This window comes from Lissotriton helveticus, chromosome 2_1 (genome assembly GCF_964261635.1).
Source record: "Lissotriton helveticus chromosome 2_1, aLisHel1.1, whole genome shotgun sequence".
NCBI lineage: Eukaryota > Metazoa > Chordata > Amphibia > Caudata > Salamandridae > Lissotriton > Lissotriton helveticus.
Genome location: NC_136059.1, coordinates 1,146,289,459 through 1,146,310,668, shown reverse-complemented (window position 1 = coordinate 1,146,310,668; position 21,210 = coordinate 1,146,289,459). Strand labels below are relative to the sequence as shown.

Here is a 21,210-nt window from a genome sequence, read left to right as displayed (position 1 = left end):
CATACAAATTGGAATAATACCCCCTCGCCAGTTCTGGCGACGGGGGTAGCATTCCACCCTTCTAGAGGGACACGACATGTATGTAACTGTGAACCCCGGTTAAAGTTAACACGAGCCTTAGCATCACAAAATGGATGCTGCCACCACAGACACAAGTCTGACCTCCTGCTGCTGGGAGTCCTTCCAGCGAGGGAGGTTTGGACAAAGGGTTTCCTGCCTTGGGAGGTGCTAGCACCACCCCAGACAGGTTTTTGTTTATTGGGTAGGACCGGCCTGAAAGGAATGAGACATGCCTGGGGCACACAAGGTGCCCTGTGCATACACCGGTTCAAACCAGTTGCTGGGGCACCCCTGCCCCAGTTCTGGCGCGAAGCCGGACAAAGGATAGGGGGTGTAACCACCCCCCTTCCTGGTCCCACCCATGGGAGGGACCTAGTCGTAGTGCAGCCCCCCTTTAGGAGAATAAAGGTAGGAGCTGGTCCCATTCCAAATTAGATTATCCTGAACAACTTTTACAAGAAGAAACTCTGGACTTCGACGTTCTGCTCCACAGAAGACTGAAGAATCTCCCTTGTGGGCAAGGAGTGTCCACCCTGCAACTGCAGGCACCATCAAGCGTCCAGCGGCTTCACTTTATCGTCTTCTCTCGAGGATCCAGACTTCAGAGCCCGACGAGACCCGGATTCCCAGACCTCTCCGACCTCAACTCCCATCTGCAGCACAGCTGAGATCCGTGGGTGCGACGAGACACGTGGGACCAGCCATCTTGAAAGAGCCTGCACTTCGCTTCCAGCACGACTCCTGAGGTAAACTCGACCAAGTGCTTTGGGGATTGAGCAGCCCCTGCACCGAAGACCAGCCCCTGCACCGAAAACCAGCCCTCCAGCATCCACGAGATCTGCATGGGGCCCTTTTGCTTGGTTGCTGCTCGACACGTTGTCTGGTCACTTGCCGGCTGGCTAGTGGCCTCCTAGACGACGATCCTTGAAATCTTCACTGCTGGTCTGGTTGCTCCAGACTGGCCCTTGCTCCCTTCCAAAAGAGGAGCACCCCGGACCCTCCTGGTCCACTCCAGACGCCGTTTCCACTCACTGCGTGGGTTGCCTTTGCCAAGGCCTGTTGATTCCAAATCCGGATCCGACACCGCCGACAGCGAGAGCCTGCGTGGGACAGCTCGTGCCTCCATCCTGGTCGTCGAAGACACCTCCTGGTCCACGTGGCTGCAGAGACAAGTGTCCACTCTTCACCTGATCGCGACGACAGCATCTGGTTCCCTCCTGGTTCCACTCCGGTCACTGGCTAGTGACTTTGAACACTTTCCCCTCTGCTTTCAGGTCCTCTTCTTCCTCGATCCACTCGTGGGTCGCACCGGACATCTTCCACTTGGTCGCCTGCAGCATCTTTCTTCAAGGCTCCATTGACTTCGACGCGGAAACCCGACACACTTTGACACCTATGCACCCGCAGCCCGTGGGTGAGGTAACAAGAGCATTTCGGTGCTCAGGGGTAGATTAACTCTCCTAGTGTCCAGATTTCCAGTCGTTTTAGTCCTAGATAGTAAAGACTGTCCGTACTTACCTTTTTCGTAAACTGTACTGTCCATTGACTTTGTTCCGCATCTCGCGTGTGAGTTCACACTCTGCACACGCGCTCCGTGGGGCCTCCTATTACTTACCTGTGGTTAGGATAGTGTAGTCCCAGCCAACCTACAGTCTCTGGGCAGCTCCATTTCTTCTATCGATTTCCTTATACCATTTACCTAGTATATGGTTTGCCGTGCCCCTAGGGCATCATTGTAATTTTGTGCAACTTATCGTATTTTTCCTAAGAGATTGTCATGTGCTTAGCCCTCTGATCTCATAAAGAGTTCAGAGGTGTTTGTTATTAATAAATATATTGTTTATTTTCATAACAACCTGTGTGGTGTCCTTTCATCTGGTATTCAAGGGGTTATATGTGGTAAAACAGCTGGCTTCACATGCCAAAAGAGTTTAGCCTAAGACTGCTTTGTCCATGCTACCATTAGGTTAGCTCGTCTATAAGGTTGACTTACAACCAATCGCCATAAGGGTTGTTTGGACTGATACAAGGTGATCACTAGAACTAGTGAGCATCATATATCAGGCCAACTTCTCACATTGGTGTGCAGCGGTTGGGATTTGAGCTTGCTGTTGTTTTTACCAAATATAATCTTGAAATATCATTTGAAAGATCACACAAGGTACCATAGGTACATATAACAAGCTTAGAAATACTCTGAGTTCTACTGAACCAGCTGTTGTAGTAGAAAGGGCCTAGCACACCCTGACTACAACTCTTAGCAAGGGATCAGTAGGAAAACCCATAGTGTAGGTAGGTGCATCACTTACACCTCACTAGAAAGCATGTCTACCCATGGAGAGACTTCAGAGACTCCCCTAGTGGTTAGTGACCCTCCACAGGTCCTTTCCAGATATGCAGCACTCAGTTTCCAGGAGTTGAGACAATTGTGTACCTCCAGGAAATTGAAACAGGGTTCTAACCCTACCTCTCCTTTTCTGTTAGGTCTCTTAGAGACATATGATGCTATAAGGGCTTCTAACACAGGCCCCTCTAATCCAGATGGGAGCATGCCCCCCTTAGAAGGCGCTCCTGGTGATCCAGATTCTAACCTCCCTGAAACAGAAAATGTAGCTGAGGAGGAAGAGTCATCTGGGGATGAGGCAGACAAAGGTCCAGTAGTAGTCAGCAGACTCACCAGGGCCAATTTAAGCCTACATGAAGGTGGTATTGGGGGAGCCCCAAAACCATCCTCAAGCATGCCTAACCTTGGGAATAGACGAGTTAGATCTCACTCCAGAGGCTCTAACAGATCTGTTCACACCCATGTCTCTCAGGCATCTTCTCAGAGAGGGATGACATCCCCTCAGAGAAGAGAGCATGAAGCAAAGATGAGGGAAGTGAATCTGAGGATTGAAAGGGAAGAACTTGCCCTTGCCAAAGAGAAACTTGCCTTTGCCAGAGAGCAACAGTTGAGTGGGGTAGTCCCCACTGGTGGCAGCAATATCCCCAGGGATAAAGACAGGAGTTTTGATAATAGACACCTGAGTAAAATAGTGCCCTCCTATAAGACAGGAGATAATATCCACAAAGGATAACTGCTCTGGAGAGGGCCTGCAAAGTACAGCAGGTACCCCAGAGTCAGTGGGCAGCTATATTGTGGCTCTCCTTTGAAGGTAAAGGTAGAGATAAGCTCCTCACTGTTAGAGATGAGGAAGCAAATGATTACCAAGTCCTGAAAACTGCACTGATTGATGGGTTTGGCTTAACAACTGAACAGTACAGGTTAATGTTCAGAGATACCCAGAAAACTCAGGCTCAGGATTGGACTGACTTTGTTGATTGTGCCACTAAGGCTTTGGAAGGCTGGTTACTGGGAAGTAAAGTTACTGATTACACAGGATTGTATAATCTAATTATGAGAGAGCAAATCTTAAATAATTGTCAGAACCAGTTGTTGCATCAGAATTGGGAAAGAAGGCAGACTGATGGGTCAGAACCAGGGTCAAGCAGCAGAACCAGAACCAGGGTGGTGGCCAAAAGAAAGCAGACCAGAAGGGTAATAATGAGAATAAGCAAAATGACCAGAAGTCTTCAACAGGGCCCCACCAACCTAAGGAGGGTGAGTCCCAAAATTCCCAAAAGAAGAAGAATGATGGTCCTAAGAACCCATGGTGCCAATACTGTAAAATTAAGACTCACTGGTTTAGTGAGTGCACCAAGAAAGGCCAAGCTCCTACCACTACTGTCCCTAAGACACCTGCACCCCCTAGTACAGTTAGTAGTGGTAGTGTACCTCCCACGGCTATAGTTGGGTTAACCCTGGGAACTGAGGTGGGTTCTGACTTAGTCAGAACACCTACTCAGGCTGTTCTTATTTGTACTGGGGACATGGATATGACCCCTACTGTAAGTCCCAGTAGTCTGGGCAAGTACAGGCAAACGCCTTTAATTAATGGAAAGATGGCTCAGGCCTACAGGGACACATGTGCCAGTGTCTCTATGGTGACACCAACATTTGTGGACCCTGATCAGATCATGCTAGGTTCAGACTACCTAGTGACCAATGCTAGCAACGTCACTACCAATCACAGTATGGCAGTTGTTAACTTCTCCTGGGGAGGGGTAACTGGCCTCAAAAGGGTTGTAGTTAGTTCAGACCTCCCAGTGGATTGTCTTTTGGGCAATGATTTGGAATCCTCCATGTGGTCAGATGTGGAGTACAGGACTCATGTAGAAATGTTAGGTCTCTCCTCACATGTCCTTGCTGTGACCAGGTCACAGGCCAAGAAATGCCCAGCTGAACAAGTGCTGGATCCTGGAAGAATGGACCAGACACTACACAAAAGGGCCCCATGCAGACACTACACAAGAGAAGGAATGGTAGGGTTAGGGCAGAGCCTTCCCCCCTGCCTCAGGTTGAGGATCAGCCCTCTCAGGAGGCTGACCCAAAGACCCCAGAAGGAACTGTCCTAGAAGAGCTTGAACCTGAACAGGCTGAGTTTCTTGGGACAGGGGGACCTTCCAGGGCAGACTTGAGACAGGCACAATTAGACTGTTCCTCTCTTGAAACCCTCAGACATCAAGCTGCTGCTGAGGCTGCAGGGAATGCTACAGGGGCCCACAAAGTATATTGGGATGAAGGACTCCTATACTCTGAGGCAAGAGACCCCAAGCCTGGTGCTACCAGGAGGCTGGTCATCCCCTTGTCTCTCAGAGGTTTCCTTCTCACCTTAGCCCATGAGATTCCCCTTGCAGGTCACTTAGGCCAGAACAAGAATTGGGACAGGCTTGCCCCACACTTTCACTGGCCTCACATGTCTGAAGACACTAAAGAGTTTTGTCGCTCATGTGTCACCTGCCAAGCCAGTGGCAAATCAGGTGGCACCACAAAGGCCCCCCTTATACCACTACCTGTGGTGAGGGTATCCTTTGAAAGAGTGGGGATAGACATTGTTAGACCAATGGACCCCCCAACAGCATCTGGGCACAGATTTATACTGGTGGTAGTGGATCATACCACCAGGTATCCAGAAGCTATTCCCCTTAGGACCACTACAGCTCCTGTTGTGGCCAGGGCCCTACTTGGAGTTTTCTCCAGAGTGGGGTTTCCTAAGGAGGTTGTCTCTGACAGAGGTGCAAACTTCATGTCAGGATACTTGACTGCCATGTGGAAGGAATGTGATGTAAATTATAAATTTACCACACCCTATCACCCACAGGGCAATGGGCTTGTTGAGAGATTCAACAATACCCTAAAAGGGATGATAAAAGGGTTACCTGAGAAGCTTAGGCGAAGATGGGACATCCTTTTACCCTGCCTCCTGTTTGCTTACAGAGAGGTCCCACAGAAGGGGGTTGGCTACAGCCCTTTTGAGCTTCTGTTTGGGCATCCTGTAAGAGGACCCCTATGTCTTGTGAAGGAAGGATGGGAGTTACCTCTCAAAAAGCCTAAGCCTGACATTGTGGACTATGTACTTGGTCTCCGCTCCAGGATGGCAGAGTACATGGAGAAGGCATCCAAAAACCTTGAGGCCAGCCAAGAACTTCAAAAAGCTTGGCATGACTAAAAGGCTGTCCTAACTGTTTCTCATGCAGGACAGAAGGTGTGGGTGTTGGAGCCAGTGGCCCCAGCAGCTCTCCAAGACAAATGGTCTGGACCCCATACTATCATTGAGCAAAAGGGAGAGGTCACCTACCTGGTGGACCTTGGCACTCCCAGGAGCCCCCACAGGGTGCTCCATGTGAACAGGCTCAAGGCATTTGTCGACAGGGAGGACATGGGCTTGCTCATGGCCACAGATGAGGGACAGGAGGAAGAGAGTGACCCTCTCCCAGACCTGCTCACTCAGAACCCTGATGATGGGTCAGTAGATGGTGTGGTCTTTTCTGACAGCCTCTCTGAGCATCAACAAAAGGATTACAAACAGGTTCTTCAATCCTTTAGACAAATGTTCTCACTGACACCCAGTCAGACAAACTGGTGCACCCATGAGGTGGACACTGGTGACAGTCTGCCTGTCAAGAGTAAAATCTACAGGCAACCTGACCACGTCAGGGACTGCATAAAGAAAGAAGTACAAACGATGTTGGAATTGGGAGTCATTGAACCCTCAGAGAGCCCTTGGGCTAGTCCTGTAGTTCTAGTGCCAAAACCTCACACCCAGGATGGTAAGAGAGAGATGAGGTTTTGTGTAGACTACAGGGGTCTCAATGCTGTCACTAAGACAGATGCCCATCCAATACCTAGGGCAGATGAACTCATAGACAAGTTGGCTTCAGCCACCTTCTTGAGTACATTTGACATAACAGCTGGTTATTGGCAGATCAGGTTAGCTGAGGATGCCAAGGCCAACACAGCATTTTCTACCCCAGGAGGTCATTACCAGTTTGTGGTGATGCCCTTTGGTTTGAAGAATGCACCTGCCACTTTTCAAAGGTTGGTGAACCAAGTCCTCACTGGGCTGGATGACTTCTGTGCAGCATATCTAGATGATATCGCTGTCTTTAGCTCCACCTGGGAGGATCACCTGATCCACCTGAGGAAAGTTTTGGAGGCCCTGCAGAAAGCAGGCCTCACTATCAAGGCTACCAAGTGCCAGATATGGCAGAGTCAGGTTGTGTACCTGGGCCACCTTGTGGGTGGAGGCCAGGTTCAACCCTTGGAGAGCAAGATACAGGCCATAAAGGACTGGGCTCCTCCAACCACCCAGACACAGGTCAGAGCTTTCTTGGGCCTGTCTGGTTAGTATAGGAAGTTTGTCACAAATTATGGGTCCATTGTGACACCACTTAATGACTTGACAAGCAAGAAAATGCCAAAGAAAGTTCAGTGGACAGCTAGCTGTCAGAAGGCATTCGATGACCTAAAGCAGGCCATGTGTACTGCACCTATTCTCAAGAGTCCTGACTACTCCAAAACCTTCATTGTCCAAACAGATGCATCTGAGTTGGGTGTGGGAGCTGTTCTATCTCAACTGAATATTGATGGTCATGACCAGCCCATTGCTTTTATAAGTAGAAGGCTGACCCCTAGAGAGAAACGTTGGTCAGCTATAGAGAGGGAGGCCTTTGCTGTGGTTTGGGCCCTGATAAAGTTGAGGCCATACTTGTTTGGAACTCACTTCAAGATTCAGACCGACCATAAGCCCCTCTTATGGCTAAATCAAATGAAGGGTGAAAACCCCAAACTTCTTAGGTGGTCCATTTCCCTACAGGGGATGGACTTTACAGTGGAGCACAGACCAGGGACTGACCATGGCAATGCAGATGGCCTCTCCAGGTATTTCCACTTAGAACAGGAAGACTCACCTGGTCAAGGTTAGTTTAATGTCCCTAAGTTTGGGGGGGGTTATGTAGGAGAGTAGGGTCTGCAATCCTATGGTCACCCCAGATTTTTGCTTTTTGCTTCACTGGTTTATGACTTTCCCTGGCTGTGGGCCTGCTAATCAGACCCACAGCCTTGCTGTTCTCTCTCTAAATTGACATCCATGTACTTTAGGTGCATTTACCAATTGGTATTGGGACACCTTATCAGCCCCTGTACAGTGTACCGTAGGTACCCAGGGCATAGGTGAACCCAAGGCCTACCAGGGGCTGAAGCATGTATTATGCCACCCCTGGCTGGCCCTCTAAACAGACACAACTGTCTGGTAAGACAGCTGGGGCAAGGTGGTGTAATCACCCTTTGCTGTAGATATAGTATACCTATATCTAACCCCAAAATTGACACATATACTCCTATCAGTCACTCCTATGGCAGGCCTTATCAATCCTGAAGGCAGAGTGCTTGGAATTATGTGAGATGGTGCTCTAGCATGAGCTGAGCCTGTCTGCAGCTTGCGGAACCAAGTCCTTATAGCTGTTCCATGATAACGCTATACCATATACTCTTAAGTGCATTATAATCCTCGCGGTTGAATGCTAACTTTGGTATAGCATTATCAAAACATGTCGAGTAAGGTGTCATACGAATTGGAATACTACCCCCTCGCCAGTTCTGGCGACGGGGGTAGCATTCCACCCTTCTAGAGGGTCACGACATGTATGTAACTGTGAACCCCGGTTAAAGTTAACACAAGCCTTAGCATCACAAAATGGATACTGCCACCACAGACACAAGTCTGACCTCCTGCTGCTGGGAGTCCTTCCAGCGAGGGAGGTTTGGACAAAGGGTTTCCTGCCTTGGGAGGTGCTAGCACCACCCCAGACAGGATTTTGTGTATTGGGTAGGACCGGCCTGAAAGGAATGAGACATGCCTGGGGCACACAAGGTGCCCTGTGCATACACCGGTTCAAACCAGTTGCTGGGGCACCCCTGCCCCAGTTCTGGCGCGAAGCCGGACAAAGGATAGGGGGTGTAACCACCCCCCTTCCTGGTCCCACCCATGGGAGGGACCTAGTCGTAGTGCAGCCCCCCTTTAGGAGAATAAAGGTAGGAGCTGGTCCCATTCCAAATTAGATTATCCGGAACAACTTTTACAAGAAAAAAATCTGGACTTCGACGTTCTGCTCCACAGAAGACTGAAGAATCTCCCTTGTGGGCAAGGAGTGTCCACCCTGCAACTGCAGGCACCATCAAGCGTCCAGCGGCTTCACTTTGTCGTCTTCCCTCGAGGATCCAGACTTCAGAGCCCGACGAGACCCGGATTCCCAGACCTCTCCGACCTCAACTCCCATCTGCAGCACAGCTGAGATCCGTGGGTGCGACGAGACACGTGGGACCGGCCATCTTGAAAGAACCTGCACTTCGCTTCCAGCACGACTCCCGAGGTAAACTCGACCAAGTGCTTTGGGGATTGAGAAGCCCCAGCCCCGAGCAGCCCCTGCACTGAAGACCAGCCCTCCAGCATCCACGAGATCTGCGTGGGGCCCTTTTGCTTGGTTGCTGCGCGACGCGTTGTCTGGTCACTTGCCGGCTGGCTAGTGGCCTCCTAGACGACGATCCTTGAAATCTTCACTGCTGGTCTGGTTGCTCCAGACTGGCCCTTGCTCCCTTCCAAAAGAGGAGCACCCCGGACCCTCCTGGTCCACTCCAGACGCCGTTTCCACTCACCGCGTGGGTTGCCTTTGCCAAGACCTGTTGATTCCAAATCTGGATCCGACACCGCCGACAGCGAGAGCCTGCGTGGGACAGCTCGTGCCTCCATCCTGGTCGTCGAAGACACCTCCTGGTCCACGTGGCTGCAGAGACAAGCGTCCACTCTTCACCTGATCGCGACGACAGCATCTGGTTCCCTCCTGGTTCCACTCCGGTCACTGGCTAATGACTTTGAACACTGTCCCCTCTGCTTTCAGGTCCTCTTCTTCCTCGATCCACTCGTGGGTCGCACCGGACATCTTCCACTTGGTCGCCTGCAGCATCTTTCTTCAAGGCTCCATTGACTTCGACGCGGAAACCCAACACACTTTGACACCTATGCACCTGCAGCCCGTGGGTGAGGTAACAAGAGCATTTCGGTGCTCAAGGGTAGATTAACTCTCCTAGTGTCCAGATTTCCAGTCGTTTTAGTCCTAGATAGTAAAGACTGTCCGTACTTACCATTTTCGTAAACTGTACTGTCCATTGACTTTGTTCCGCATCTCGCGTGTGAGTTCACACTCTGCACGCGTGCTCCGTGGGCCTCCTATTACTTACCTGTGGTTAGGATAGTGTAGTCCCAGCGAACCTACAGCCTCTGGGCAGCTCCATTTCTTCTATCGATTTCCTTATACCATTTACTTAGTATATGGTTTGCCATGCCCCTAGGGCACCATTGTAATTTTGTGCAACTTATCGTATTTTTCCTAAGAGATTGTCATGTGCTTAGCCCTCTGATCTCATAAAGAGTTCAGAGGTGTTTGTTATTAATGAATATATTGTTTATTTTCATAACAACCTGTGTGGTGTCCTTTCATCTGGTATTCAAGGGGTTATATGTGGTAAAACAGCTGGCTTCACATGCCAAAAGAGTTTAGCCTAAGACTGCTTTGTCCATGCTACCATTAGGATAGCTGGTCTATAAGGTTGACTTACAACCAATCACCGTAAGGGTTGTTTGGGCTGATACAAGGTGATCACTAGAACTAGTGAGCATCATATATCAGGCCAACTTCTCACAAGTACAAGTTAAAGCAGCTGGGCAGCCTCTGCAGCAAAGGAGGAAGACTCATAAGAGAACTGTCCCTCCTTGTACAATCGGTCTCAGCCTGCTGCCACAGCCTCTGCTCGAAAAGACTGAGCCTGCTGCTGGGCACAGATTGGGATGGCTGATTTCAGTAAGCTAGTCCCCTTGAATAACCCCTAAATTTCCTGTACTGTTGGTGGAACTGCTTGGTGGGAGACAAGAGTCCCAATTATTGTGTTGTGGCTAAACAATCCTAATTCGAGCACTGAATCCCCCTCCTCCCCAAACATAGAGCCATAAAAGGGCATTTCCATAAAGGTTGCCTAGACATACCCTATGTTGGTGCCATTAGCTTTGCCAACACCGTCTGTGGTGTCCACAACACCACTTAAGGCATACTTTGCCACATCCTGGCCATCATGTATTGTTTGAGCCAGCAAGGCTCTTAGGTCTCCCGGGATGGCCAACAAGTTTACTTTGGTGACCCGGGTGGCGAGTTTAGCTCTGTCTCAGGAGATGTATCCAGCCCACTGGCATTCTGTAAATCTATGATCAGTGATTTTTCAATATTCCTAAATTGGAGCAGTGTTGGTGAGGTTTTGATGGATACCGGGATGTTGATCTCGATCTTGAGGGCATAGATGGAAATGGATATCTTTAAAAGAGTGTTTGCCTATTTTCAGAAGCTTCATCTAACTTGGGTTGAAGAAGAACAGGTGTAAGTTTGAAAGGAATGGCTATTAGATATATTAGGTTTGAGAGGGAAGATCAACAATGAATCAATTGGTTGGTAGGCGATGATGAGTTCAAATAGGTTTCTATTCAGTTTGAAAGACAGTCGTGGAAAGAGATGTGATAACTATTGGATCTGCACATAACGAGAAGGTCCATAAATAAAATGGAAGATTCTGAAGAACATTTGATGCCAGCATTTCTTTATGGAATTCTGTACCATCAGAAAAGAGTACATGAAAGAAGGTGGCAAAAGCCTGTTGCAAAAGGAAGCACTAACATTTGTGTCTAATGAGCCCTGCTATCCGGCATCAGTGTATAAATGCAGAGTGTCCAAACAGTCAATACACACATTAGTCTACAGTTCTGCAATTCTAAAATCATAATGGATTGGTATGTGATAATCAAGCAAATGATTCTCAGGGCGATGTCCTTCCCTTCTGCTTTAAGAATTGTGAAGAGAGCAAGCCTGGAATAATGGAATTGATGGCGTACCTACGTCTTGCTTTGAGGTACAGTTTCTGGCTACTCTCAGGACCTACAAACATGGAGCCTGTGTCCCACCTACCTCTACTGTGATTTTCTCTAACATGGCAGCAATCTTTGGTTCAAGAGAGTCTGAGGGAGTTTCGCCCTCTTGTATCGTTAGTGCAAAGTTTCCATCTTAAACCAATGGTCCAGTATATCCGTGTCAAGGGATGAATGGAGCTGATTGAGGTCCACAGTGAAAGAAAACTGCCGAAAGGAGGGTCTTGTGCAGTCTACAGCTATTCTACTAAGAATGAGTGGAAAACTCATGCCATAGGAGGACTGCAGTGGGATGCACTATAGGAAAACTTACCGGATGCGTTACTCCAACACATGAATGCAAGCAAGCAGCTATGATATCCCCACACACTTAGCTTGTGCAAAACTTGGAAAAATTCAGTGAATATATTGCCATCTGGCTGGCTCTTTTGCCTCGAAGAGAGAATAAGAGAAAGACGTCTCCAAAGGAGCAAAATTAGGAGTTAAATAATGGAAAATGCAGTGCCCCCGCATTTGCAACAAAAGATCCTGTGATATTGGAGATCCTCTGTGATCTGTCGAAAATCCAGAAGGGCATACAGCCTACATTCACCACTGTATTACGCTGCAAGAAACGTAGACCAAAATGAAACACTCGGAGAAGAAGATGCAGAAAATGATCGAGACATGTAACAAGGGTAGAGACTAAAATCCTGGCACATGTGGAAGGCCTGGTTCAACAGAGGTTATTTAAACCTGGCCTCATAGCCACAGTTGTTGACTGTGCAGATGGATGCCCGCCTACCCTGAGCATTTGTGAAATCTTACAAGTGAAGGCTTTACATTTGATATTTGATATTTATTGGGATTTGTATAGCGCAGCTATCGCTCCGGAAGGAGCATCTTGGCGCTGAGCATACAGAAGAACCAGCTTGGTAAAGCATAGATCAGATGGCTGCGAGAACCGATAGATCGGACAGTGGGAATATCCAGGTCTTCAGGAGTTTCCTGAAAAGGCTTTCTGTGGGGGCGTGCCTGAGGTTAAAGGGGAGGCCGTTCCATGCCTTAGCTGCCAGGAATGAAAAGGTTTTTCCACCTTTCGTTTTTAGCTTGATTCTGGGAACACTAATCAGATTGGCTCCTGATGACCTCAAGTCGCGCGATGGAGTGTAGCGCAAAAAGCACTTAGCCAGGTAAAAAGGGCCAGTATTCCTGGTGGCTTTGAAAACCGTGACAAGGAGTTTGAAGAGGATTCTTTTGTGGAGGGGCAGCCAATGAAGAGTGTTAAGGGCTGCAGAGGCCGAGGACCTTCTGGGAAGTTTAAGTACGAGCCTGGCCGCCGCGTGTTGAACGCTTTGTAGTTTCTTGAGGGTAGACTTCTTTGTTCCTGCCAAGAGGCCATTACAATAATCCAGCCGGGAAAGGATTAGAGCCACCGCGACTGATTTCCTGGCTGAGATAGGGAGAAAGTCAAAGAATTTCTTCAGCTGTCTGATGAGACTGAAACAGCACCCCGCAGTGATGCGCACATGATCGTCAAAACTAAGAGACGAATCAAATTGGACACCCAGATTGCGGGCCGAGGAAACCGCACTCGGTGGAGCTTCCGAGTTTTGGGGCCACCAATCTTTTGGGGAAAAGAGGATGTCTTTACCTAGGGGTATAATTTCAGTTTTGGCACTATTGCACTTGAGGTGGTTATTGTTAAGCCAAGAAAAGACTTGGGAGAGGCAGTTCTGGAATCTGAGGGCGGCATCAGGGTGTTTTTAGGGCTCGGCCTCCGCCCACTGAAAGTGGGAGGAGTTTCGAGATCCTAATGTTAAAGAAGAGAAAAAAAAAGTATCTCCTAGGGCTTTGGCGAGACAAATTCCACACATTCTTTAGTGTGTTATGTCATCTGGCCAGTGATTCGTCTTCGTTGTGGTGTCGTTTTAATAGCCTTGAAGTGATAGGCTAAATGTCTTTTTCGTCGGGCATGTGTAGCATTTTTCGTTCGTGTGCGCGCAAAGAAGTACATTAATTATAATTAGGAGCTGTCAGGGTGCCTCCATAAGTGAATCCAGATGGCCGGGCGCGTTCACCATTCAGCAGCGGTCAGCGCGCAGCTGCTCCATGCCAGGCCGGGAAAGGGCTTCATTAGTTCAAGAACAAGAGTCTGACGTTCTGTCATGGGCTGTTCTTTTAATCTCAGTTTCATTTTTTTTCTGGAATGGTCCGTGGCCGGTGTGAATGGAATTGTTCTCTCGAGTTTATTATGTGTTTCTTTGCAGCAGCTTTTGTTTTCGGAGCTGAGGTAATGAATAGCAAGCTGGCAGGCAGCGCCTTTTAGAACTGTTTGCTTTCTGTTTGAGACTCCTGACAATGTTTTACAAAATCTTTTTTCTAAAAGCAAGCATCTATCGGAAGTGGGAGATAGGAACCTTTTGACTGGTTTCATATAGTTCAGAGATTCACTTTCATTCCTCTTTAAATATCACTCTTTAGGTGTTCAAGGTTTGTGTATTTTTTTTTTACATATCTTAAGACAATCTAAAAGTATTTTTTCAAGATGAAATGCCAAAGCAGCACAATGCAGAGCAATGACATACTACAAGTGGCATACTATAATATTTTTTTAATAAGGGGCAAGACGTTGAAAGCCTAATAGCATTCTCAAAGTTTATGTGTAGTGTTCATAAAAGCAGCAAATCTGGGATAAGCTGGGGGGAACTGTCTTTCGCTCTAAAGGCTGTCTGTCAACAGGTTTCCGCTTTCAGAAGTCTAACTGGAATTCTTCAGGACTGTTTATATGGAGTAGTTGCACTATTCTAGCAGACAGTAAAGCATCTGATTACAGTGGTCTTGGGGGCAGAAAACATGACCGCCTTGCTCCTGTCACACTCACATACGTGTATATGACAATTGTGAGAGTGCAGTTTGAGAGTTGAGAGTGCAGATTGAGAGTTGAGAGTGCAGTTTGAGAGTGCAGATTGAGAGTGCAGATTGAGAGTGCAGTTTGAGAGTGCAGTTTGAGAGTGTAGTTTGAGAGTGCAGTTTGAGAGTGCAGTATGAGAGTGCAGTATGAGAGTGCAGTATGAGAGTGCAGATTGAGAGTGGTGTTTGAGAGTGCAGAGTGGAGATTGAGAGTTGAGAGTGCAGTTTGAGAGTGCAGTTTGAGAGTGCAGAGTGGCGGTGCAGAGTGCAGAGTGGCGGTGCAGAGTGGCGGTGCAGAGTGCGGAGTGGCAGTGCAGAGTGCAGAGTGGCGGTGCAGAGTGGCGGTGCAGAGTGGCGGTGCAGAGTGGGGGTGCAGAGTGGGGGTGCAGAGTGGGGGTGCAGAGTGGCGGTGCAGAGTGCAGAGTGGCGGTGCAGAGTGGCGGTGCAGAGTGGCGGTGCAGAGTGGCGGTGCAGAGTGGCGGTGCGGCGGTGCAGAGTGGCGGTGCAGAGTGGCGGTGCAGAGTGCAGAGTGGCGGTGCAGAGTGGCGGTGCAGAGTGCAGAGTGCAGAGTGGCGGTGCAGAGTGGCGGTGCAGAGTGGCGGTGCAGAGTGCAGAGTGGCGGTGCAGAGTGGCGGTGCAGAGTGGTGGTGCAGAGTGGCGGTGCAGAGTGGCGGTGCAGAGTGGCGGTGCAGAGTGGCGGTGCAGAGTGGCGGTGCAGAGTGGCGGCGCAGAGTGGCGGTGCAGAGTGGCGGTGCAGAGTGGCGGTGCAGAGTGGCGGTGCGGCGGTGCAGAGTGGCGGTGCAGAGTGGCGGTGCAGAGTGCAGAGTGGCGGTGCAGAGTGGCGGTGCAGAGTGGCGGTGCAGAGTGGCGGTGCAGAGTGGCGGTGCAGCGGTGCAGAGTGGCGGTGCAGAGTGGCAGTGCAGAGTGGCGGTGCAGAGTGGCGGTGCAGAGTGGCGTTGCGGCGGTGCAGAGTGGCGGTGCAGAGTGGCGTTGCGGCGGTGCAGAGTGGCGGTGCAGAGTGGCGGTGCAGAGTGGCGGTGCAGAGTGGCGGTGCAGAGTGCAGAGTGGCGGTGCAGAGTGGCGGTGCAGAGTGCAGAGTGGCGGTGCAGAGTGGCGGTGCAGAGTGCAGAGTGGCGGTGCAGAGTGGCGGTGCAAAGTGGCGGTGCAGAGTGGCGGTGCAGAGTGGCGGTGCAGAGTGGCGGTGCAGAGTGGCGGTGCAGAGTGGCGGTGCAGAGTGCAGAGTGGCGGTGCAGAGTGGCGGTGCAGAGTGGCGGTGCAGAGTGGCGGTGCAGAGTGGTGGTGCAGAGTGCAGAGTGGCGGTGCAGAGTGGCGGTGCAGAGTGCAGAGTGGCGGTGCAGAGTGGCGGTGCAGAGTGGCGGTGCAGAGTGCAGAGTGGGGGTGCAGAGTGGGGGTGCAGAGTGGCGGTGCAGAGTGGCGGTGCAGAGTGGCAGAGTTGCGGTGCAGAGTGGCGGTGCAGAGTGGCGGTGCAGAGTGGCGGTGCAGAGTGGCGGTGCGGCGGTGCAGAGTGGCGGTGCAGAGTGGCGGTGCAGAGTGGTGGTGCAGAGTGGCGGTGCAGAGTGCAGAGTGGCGGTGCAGAGTGGCGGTGCAGAGTGCAGAGTGGCGGTGCAGAGTGGCGGTGCAGAGTGGTGGTGCAGAGTGGGGGTGCAGAGTGGCGGTGCAGAGTGGCGGTGCAGAGTGGCGGTGCAGAGTGGCGGTGCGGCGGTGCAGAGTGGCGGTGCAGAGTGGCGGTGCAGTGTGCAGAGTGGCGGTGCAGAGTGGCGGTGCAGAGTGGCGGTGCAGAGTGGCGGTGCAGAGTGGCGGTGAAGAGTGGCGGTGCGGCGGTGCAGAGTGGCGGTGCAGAGTGGCGGTGCAGAGTGCAGAGTGGCGGTGCAGAGTGGCGGTGCAGAGTGGTGGTGCAGAGTGGCAGTGCAGAGTGGCGGTGCAGAGTGGCGGTGCAGAGTGCAGAGTGGCGGTGCAGAGTGGCGGTGCAGAGTGCAGAGTGGCGGTGCAGAGTGGCGGTGCAAAGTGGCGGTGCAGAGTGGCGGTGCAGAGTGCAGAGTGGCGGTGCAGAGTGGCGGTGCAGAGTGGCGGTGCAGAGTGGCGGTGCAGATTGGCGGTGCGGCGGTGCAGAGTGGCGGTGCAGAGTGGCGGTGCAGAGTGCAGAGTGGCGGTGCAGAGTGGCGGTGCAGAGTGGCGGTGCAGAGTGGCGGTGCAGAGTGGCGGTGCAGAGTGGCGGTGCAGAGTGGGTGGTGCAGAGTGGCGGTGCAGAGTGGGGGTGCAGAGTGGGGGTGCAGAGTGCAGAGTGGCGGTGCAGAGTGGCGGTGCGGCGGTGCAGAGTGGCGGTGCAGAGTGGCGGTGCAGAGTGGCGGTGCAGAGTGCACAGTGGCGGTGCAGAGTGGCGGTGCAGAGTGGCGGTGCAGAGTGGCGGTGCAGAGTGCAGAGTGGTGGTGCAGAGTGGCGGTGCAGAGTGGCGGTGCAGAGTGGCGTTGCGGCGGTGCAGAGTGGCGGTGCAGAGTGGCGGTGCAGAGTGCAGAGTGGCGGTGCAGAGTGGCGGTGCAGAGTGGCGGTGCAGAGTGGCGGTGCAGAGTGCAGAGTGGCGGTGCAGAGTGGCGGTGCAGAGTGCAGAGTGGCGGTGCAGAGTGGCGGTGCAGAGTGCAGAGTGGCGGTGCAGAGTGCAGAGTGGCGGTGCAGAGTGGCGGTGCAGAGTGGCGGTGCAGAGTGGCGGTGCAGAGTGGCGGTGCAGAGTGGCGGTGCAGAGTGGCGGTGAGTGCAGAGTGACAGTGAGTGCAGAGTGACAGTGAGTGCAGAGTGACAGTGAGTGCAGAGTGACAGTGAGTGCAGAGTGACAGCAGAGTGACAGTGAGTGCAGAGTGACAGCAGAGTGACAGTGAGTGCAGAGTGACAGAAGAGTGACAGTGAGTGCAGAGTGACAGCAGAGTGACAGTGAGTGCAGAGTGACAGTGAGTGCAGAGTGACTGTAGAGTGCAGAGTGACTGTAGAGTGCAGAGTGACTGTAGAGTGCAGAGTGACTGTAGAGTGCAGAGTGACAGCAGAGTGCAGAGTGACAGTGAGTGCAGAGTGACAGTGAGTGCAGAGTGACAGTGAGTGCAGAGTGACAGTGAGTGCAGAGTGACAGTGAGTGCAGAGTGACTGCAGAAACAGTGTGTCAGGGTGCACATTGTGTGAGTGTGCAGAATGAGTGTGCAGGGTAAACAGTGTGTGACTATGCAGGGTGACATTGGGAGTGTGCGGGTGAGCAGTGTGTGAATGTTACGGGGCAGTGTGTGAGTGTGCAGAAAACACCACACACACATACACCACACACACATAACGCACACACAAACCACACACCTCAGTCTCTCAACACCACACACTTGTCACCACTCAACACAACACACTCACCACCACACTCACTCCCCAGGCTGACCCCCACAGACTCACCACCACACACTCACCAGCACACAGAAAACAACACACACAACAACACACCCCCAGCCGTCAATGAATGCTTTCACCATGCACAAACACCAACAACCATCATCCATCTGTGCACGCTTTTACCAAGCACACACCCACCAGCCGTCAGTGCACCCTTCCACCAGGCACACACACCTCCAGCCGGCAGTGCACTTTTCCACCAAGCAATCGCAGTATGGTACACTTTACTTTTAAACATATTCATATAAAGCACAGCATGCCACCATTGGTAAAATTACAATTCAACAAACATACTTCCACTACACACCACATGCACACACTCCATAACACATGGCAAAAAGACATTGGCATTTACAATGCCATTAGCTCAAACTCAAATAAATCCGAGCCCGATTGCATTTCTAATGCTTGTTTATCTATGGTGACGATAAGCTGGGTGTCGTCAGCATAAGATGTTACGAGGATACCGTGGGATTCAATTAGTGTGAGCAGGGGGGCCATATAGATATTAAAAAAGAGTGGACTGAGTATGGATCCCTGGGGCACACCTGATGAAGTGGGTTTTTCGCCAGAGAGGAAGGGGCCTAGTGAAACGGTTTGAGATCTGTTGGATAGGAATGATGTTATCCATGTTAATGCAGTACCCCTTACACCGATCTCGCGCATTCTGTTAATGAGGATGGCATGTGAGATGGTGTCGAATGCTGCGGTTAAGTCGAGCAGGATGAGTACAGCTTGTCTCCCCTCATCCTGCAGGAACTTAATGGTGTCCGATAGCTCAATCAATGCAGTTTCAGTGGAATGGCCAGGGCGAAAACCTGATTGCTGTGGGTGCAGGATATGATTGTTTTCTACAAAGGCTTTTAACTCCTCGTGTACTAGCTGCTCTGTAATTTTGCCTAGTGCCGGAAGTAAGGAGATAGGGCGCATATTGGATAGGTCTGTCGGGGATTTGTTTTGTTTTTTCATTAGGGGCTTGACAGTGGCCTTCTTCCATTCAGCGGGGACAATGCCTGAGCTGAGGGATTCATTGACAATGGTATTGATTGAAGGGTTAACGGCCTCGATGAGGTGGTGGAGGATAATCGGGGGGCAGGAGTCCGTGGGGGCTCCCGATCTACAGGTCATGATAGCCTTCTGTGTTTGCAACAGGGAAACTGTTGCGAAGTTACCCAAAGAGGGTAAATTGGTGACGGCATCTTGTGTAGGGATTGAGGGGGGGGGGAGTCCTTATGAATGTTGTTGATTTCACTTCCTTTCTTGCTAAAACAAGGTGAGAACGTGAAAGGGAGTATATTGGCTCTCCCTGTTCTGTTTAGTTCTTGAAAATCTGTGTTAGTGATGCTCAAAGAACGGGTTCACAGGCAGAGATGAGGTTTAGCTGCTCAATCTGAGGGAGCACTTGGGAAGCAAAAGTTGCTGCATTGATGAAGGCAGTGGATGAATCAGGCCTAACAATAATGGCATGGCCCTTCAAAATGGCACACTCTTCAAACATGCTCTTCCACTCACAACATTCACTTTTCCCCCATCTTCTACTGTTACACATGCATCTAACTCACATGCTGATTGAGCTTACAACCAGGGCAGGAGATAATTGCATCCTAAATGAGGAAGAAAGATTGATGACTCCGAAACGACACACATACCAGTGTGGAGAAAGTAAGGCTTCACTCTGTCTTCCAAGATGAAGTTGCCAATAATCAGGAGCACTGTTAGAAGCCATGCACTGCACCACAGGAAACAGTCACAGAAGCTGCTTGGTAGCAGATCACTCATTCCTCAAATGTTTCACATTTTTGAAAAATAAAATGCTAGGTGTGGACCAAACACTTGCAGGGAGGAGCAGTATCGTGAAGCTCTTAGACCGGAAGAAAAGGTGAGGGAGAAGAACATGCTGTTCTTGAAGAGTGGTAGCACACTGGAAAACGAGATCTGAATTTACAAAATATTTCTGTGAGTTGTTGAGTCTGAATCCTGAAATATTCTTAAAACAAATACAGCTACATAGAAATAAAGCTCTGTGAAACACGCCAAAAATCTTGGGGTGATATAAGTTGGAACTGAGGAAAAGTATGCACTTGTGTATATGTGATGGGCAAATGAATACTTAATTCAGATGGTGGCACACATATCGCATGCACTTGATATAATCTGATATTGGACTTTACCAGAAGGACTAAAACAACCGGAACTCCTAGACGTACACAGTACTTGTTTTGTGCTCCCGTCACAAGGTGTACAATTTGTCTTTGCAGGTCGTGGGCGCGCAAAAGACAGTAAGTGCATCCTAGTAACAAGTAAACCAGATCAAGCGGAGAAGGAGAGAATTAATATTTATCATGAGACTATGATGACTAAAGCTCTGGAGGAACTGCAGCTGATGAAGGAGAAGGAATTTTTAGACATGGTAATTTTACTACTTTTCGAAATTAGAAAATATAATGTAAAAATATTATAAATATGAGAATGGTTTGCCATCAATGCAAAATCAAATAATTGAGTTCCTCACAAACAAATGTGTATATATAACATGCCTGGTCAGGTTAATGTGCTCTTTCAGTGATTTATTATCGAAACATGGAGACTACCCTGAGAAATATTCTACAAAAACTCACTTAATAAACGTGAAAGGGATGAGAGTGGGTGAATAAGTGAGTGGGATTTCTCAGCTCTGAATCTTTGATATTCACCCGTATGGCAGAATTGTTGACCTGACTGATCATAAAAGATTTGAGGCTTAGACAATGTCTGAATATAACATCAATTTATTTAAACTTTATTTGTACATTTTCACCTCAAACTGAGCAGTCATATACAGAATCCTTCGAGACAATATTCATCGACTTGTTTATGTTACACACATTAGAGTCCCGAACCCATAGCACAGCTAGATACACTTTACACTTTGTATGGCTTAGCAGCAGACACAGCATCGTACACGGTTAGGGAGACACAGGCACCAGCATTTACATACTATCGTCACCATCAGTCTTGGCAGTCTGGTCACTGTTCGTCCCTGTTGAATTCAACAATTCTCTACATAGTTCTCTCCAGGTTGCTATGTCCTCATCCAATCTTGCATCCCTGCGGCTGGCTTTCATGTATAGTTCCTCCGCCAAGCACCACTCCCCCATGTCTCTCATCCAATTTACAAAAGAGGGGGCCCGCTCACCCATCCAGCAAATGGCAAACCTCCGTTGAGCCAATACCAGCGCTAATTGCAATCTGAATATAACATCATTAAGACCAAGGTGGAAAAGTCCTGTCACCTCGCTGCAGCATTTTTTTGAAACTGGTGGCCTTTTGCGATCGCAGTTCCTGAAATTTGCAAAATCACAGAATTTAGCTATAGCAAAATGGCTTTTCTTTTTGTACAAAAGTCATTTTCTGAGTTGGAAAATGCTTTCTGACTGGTAAAAGAACTTTTGCGATCTTTTCCTGATCGCAAATATGGGGTGTCCATCCTTTAGAA

General features: G+C 49.9%; 1 protein-coding gene across 3 annotated transcripts in view; it reads left to right on the top strand.

The window, feature by feature from the left end:
- Window positions 1-21,210, top strand: part of RIGI (RNA sensor RIG-I) — a 568,474-nt gene that overhangs the window by 399,656 nt on the left and 147,608 nt on the right. For all 3 annotated transcript variants that reach the window (XR_013607126.1, XR_013607125.1, XM_078675991.1), the window contains exon 17: window positions 19,994-20,145. Coding sequence is in view for 1 of the 3 variants with exons in the window: in XM_078675991.1 (XP_078532117.1) it covers window positions 19,994-20,145 (152 nt within the window). In the remaining 2 variants the exon portion in view is untranslated. The remainder of the gene's footprint in view (window positions 1-19,993; window positions 20,146-21,210) is intronic.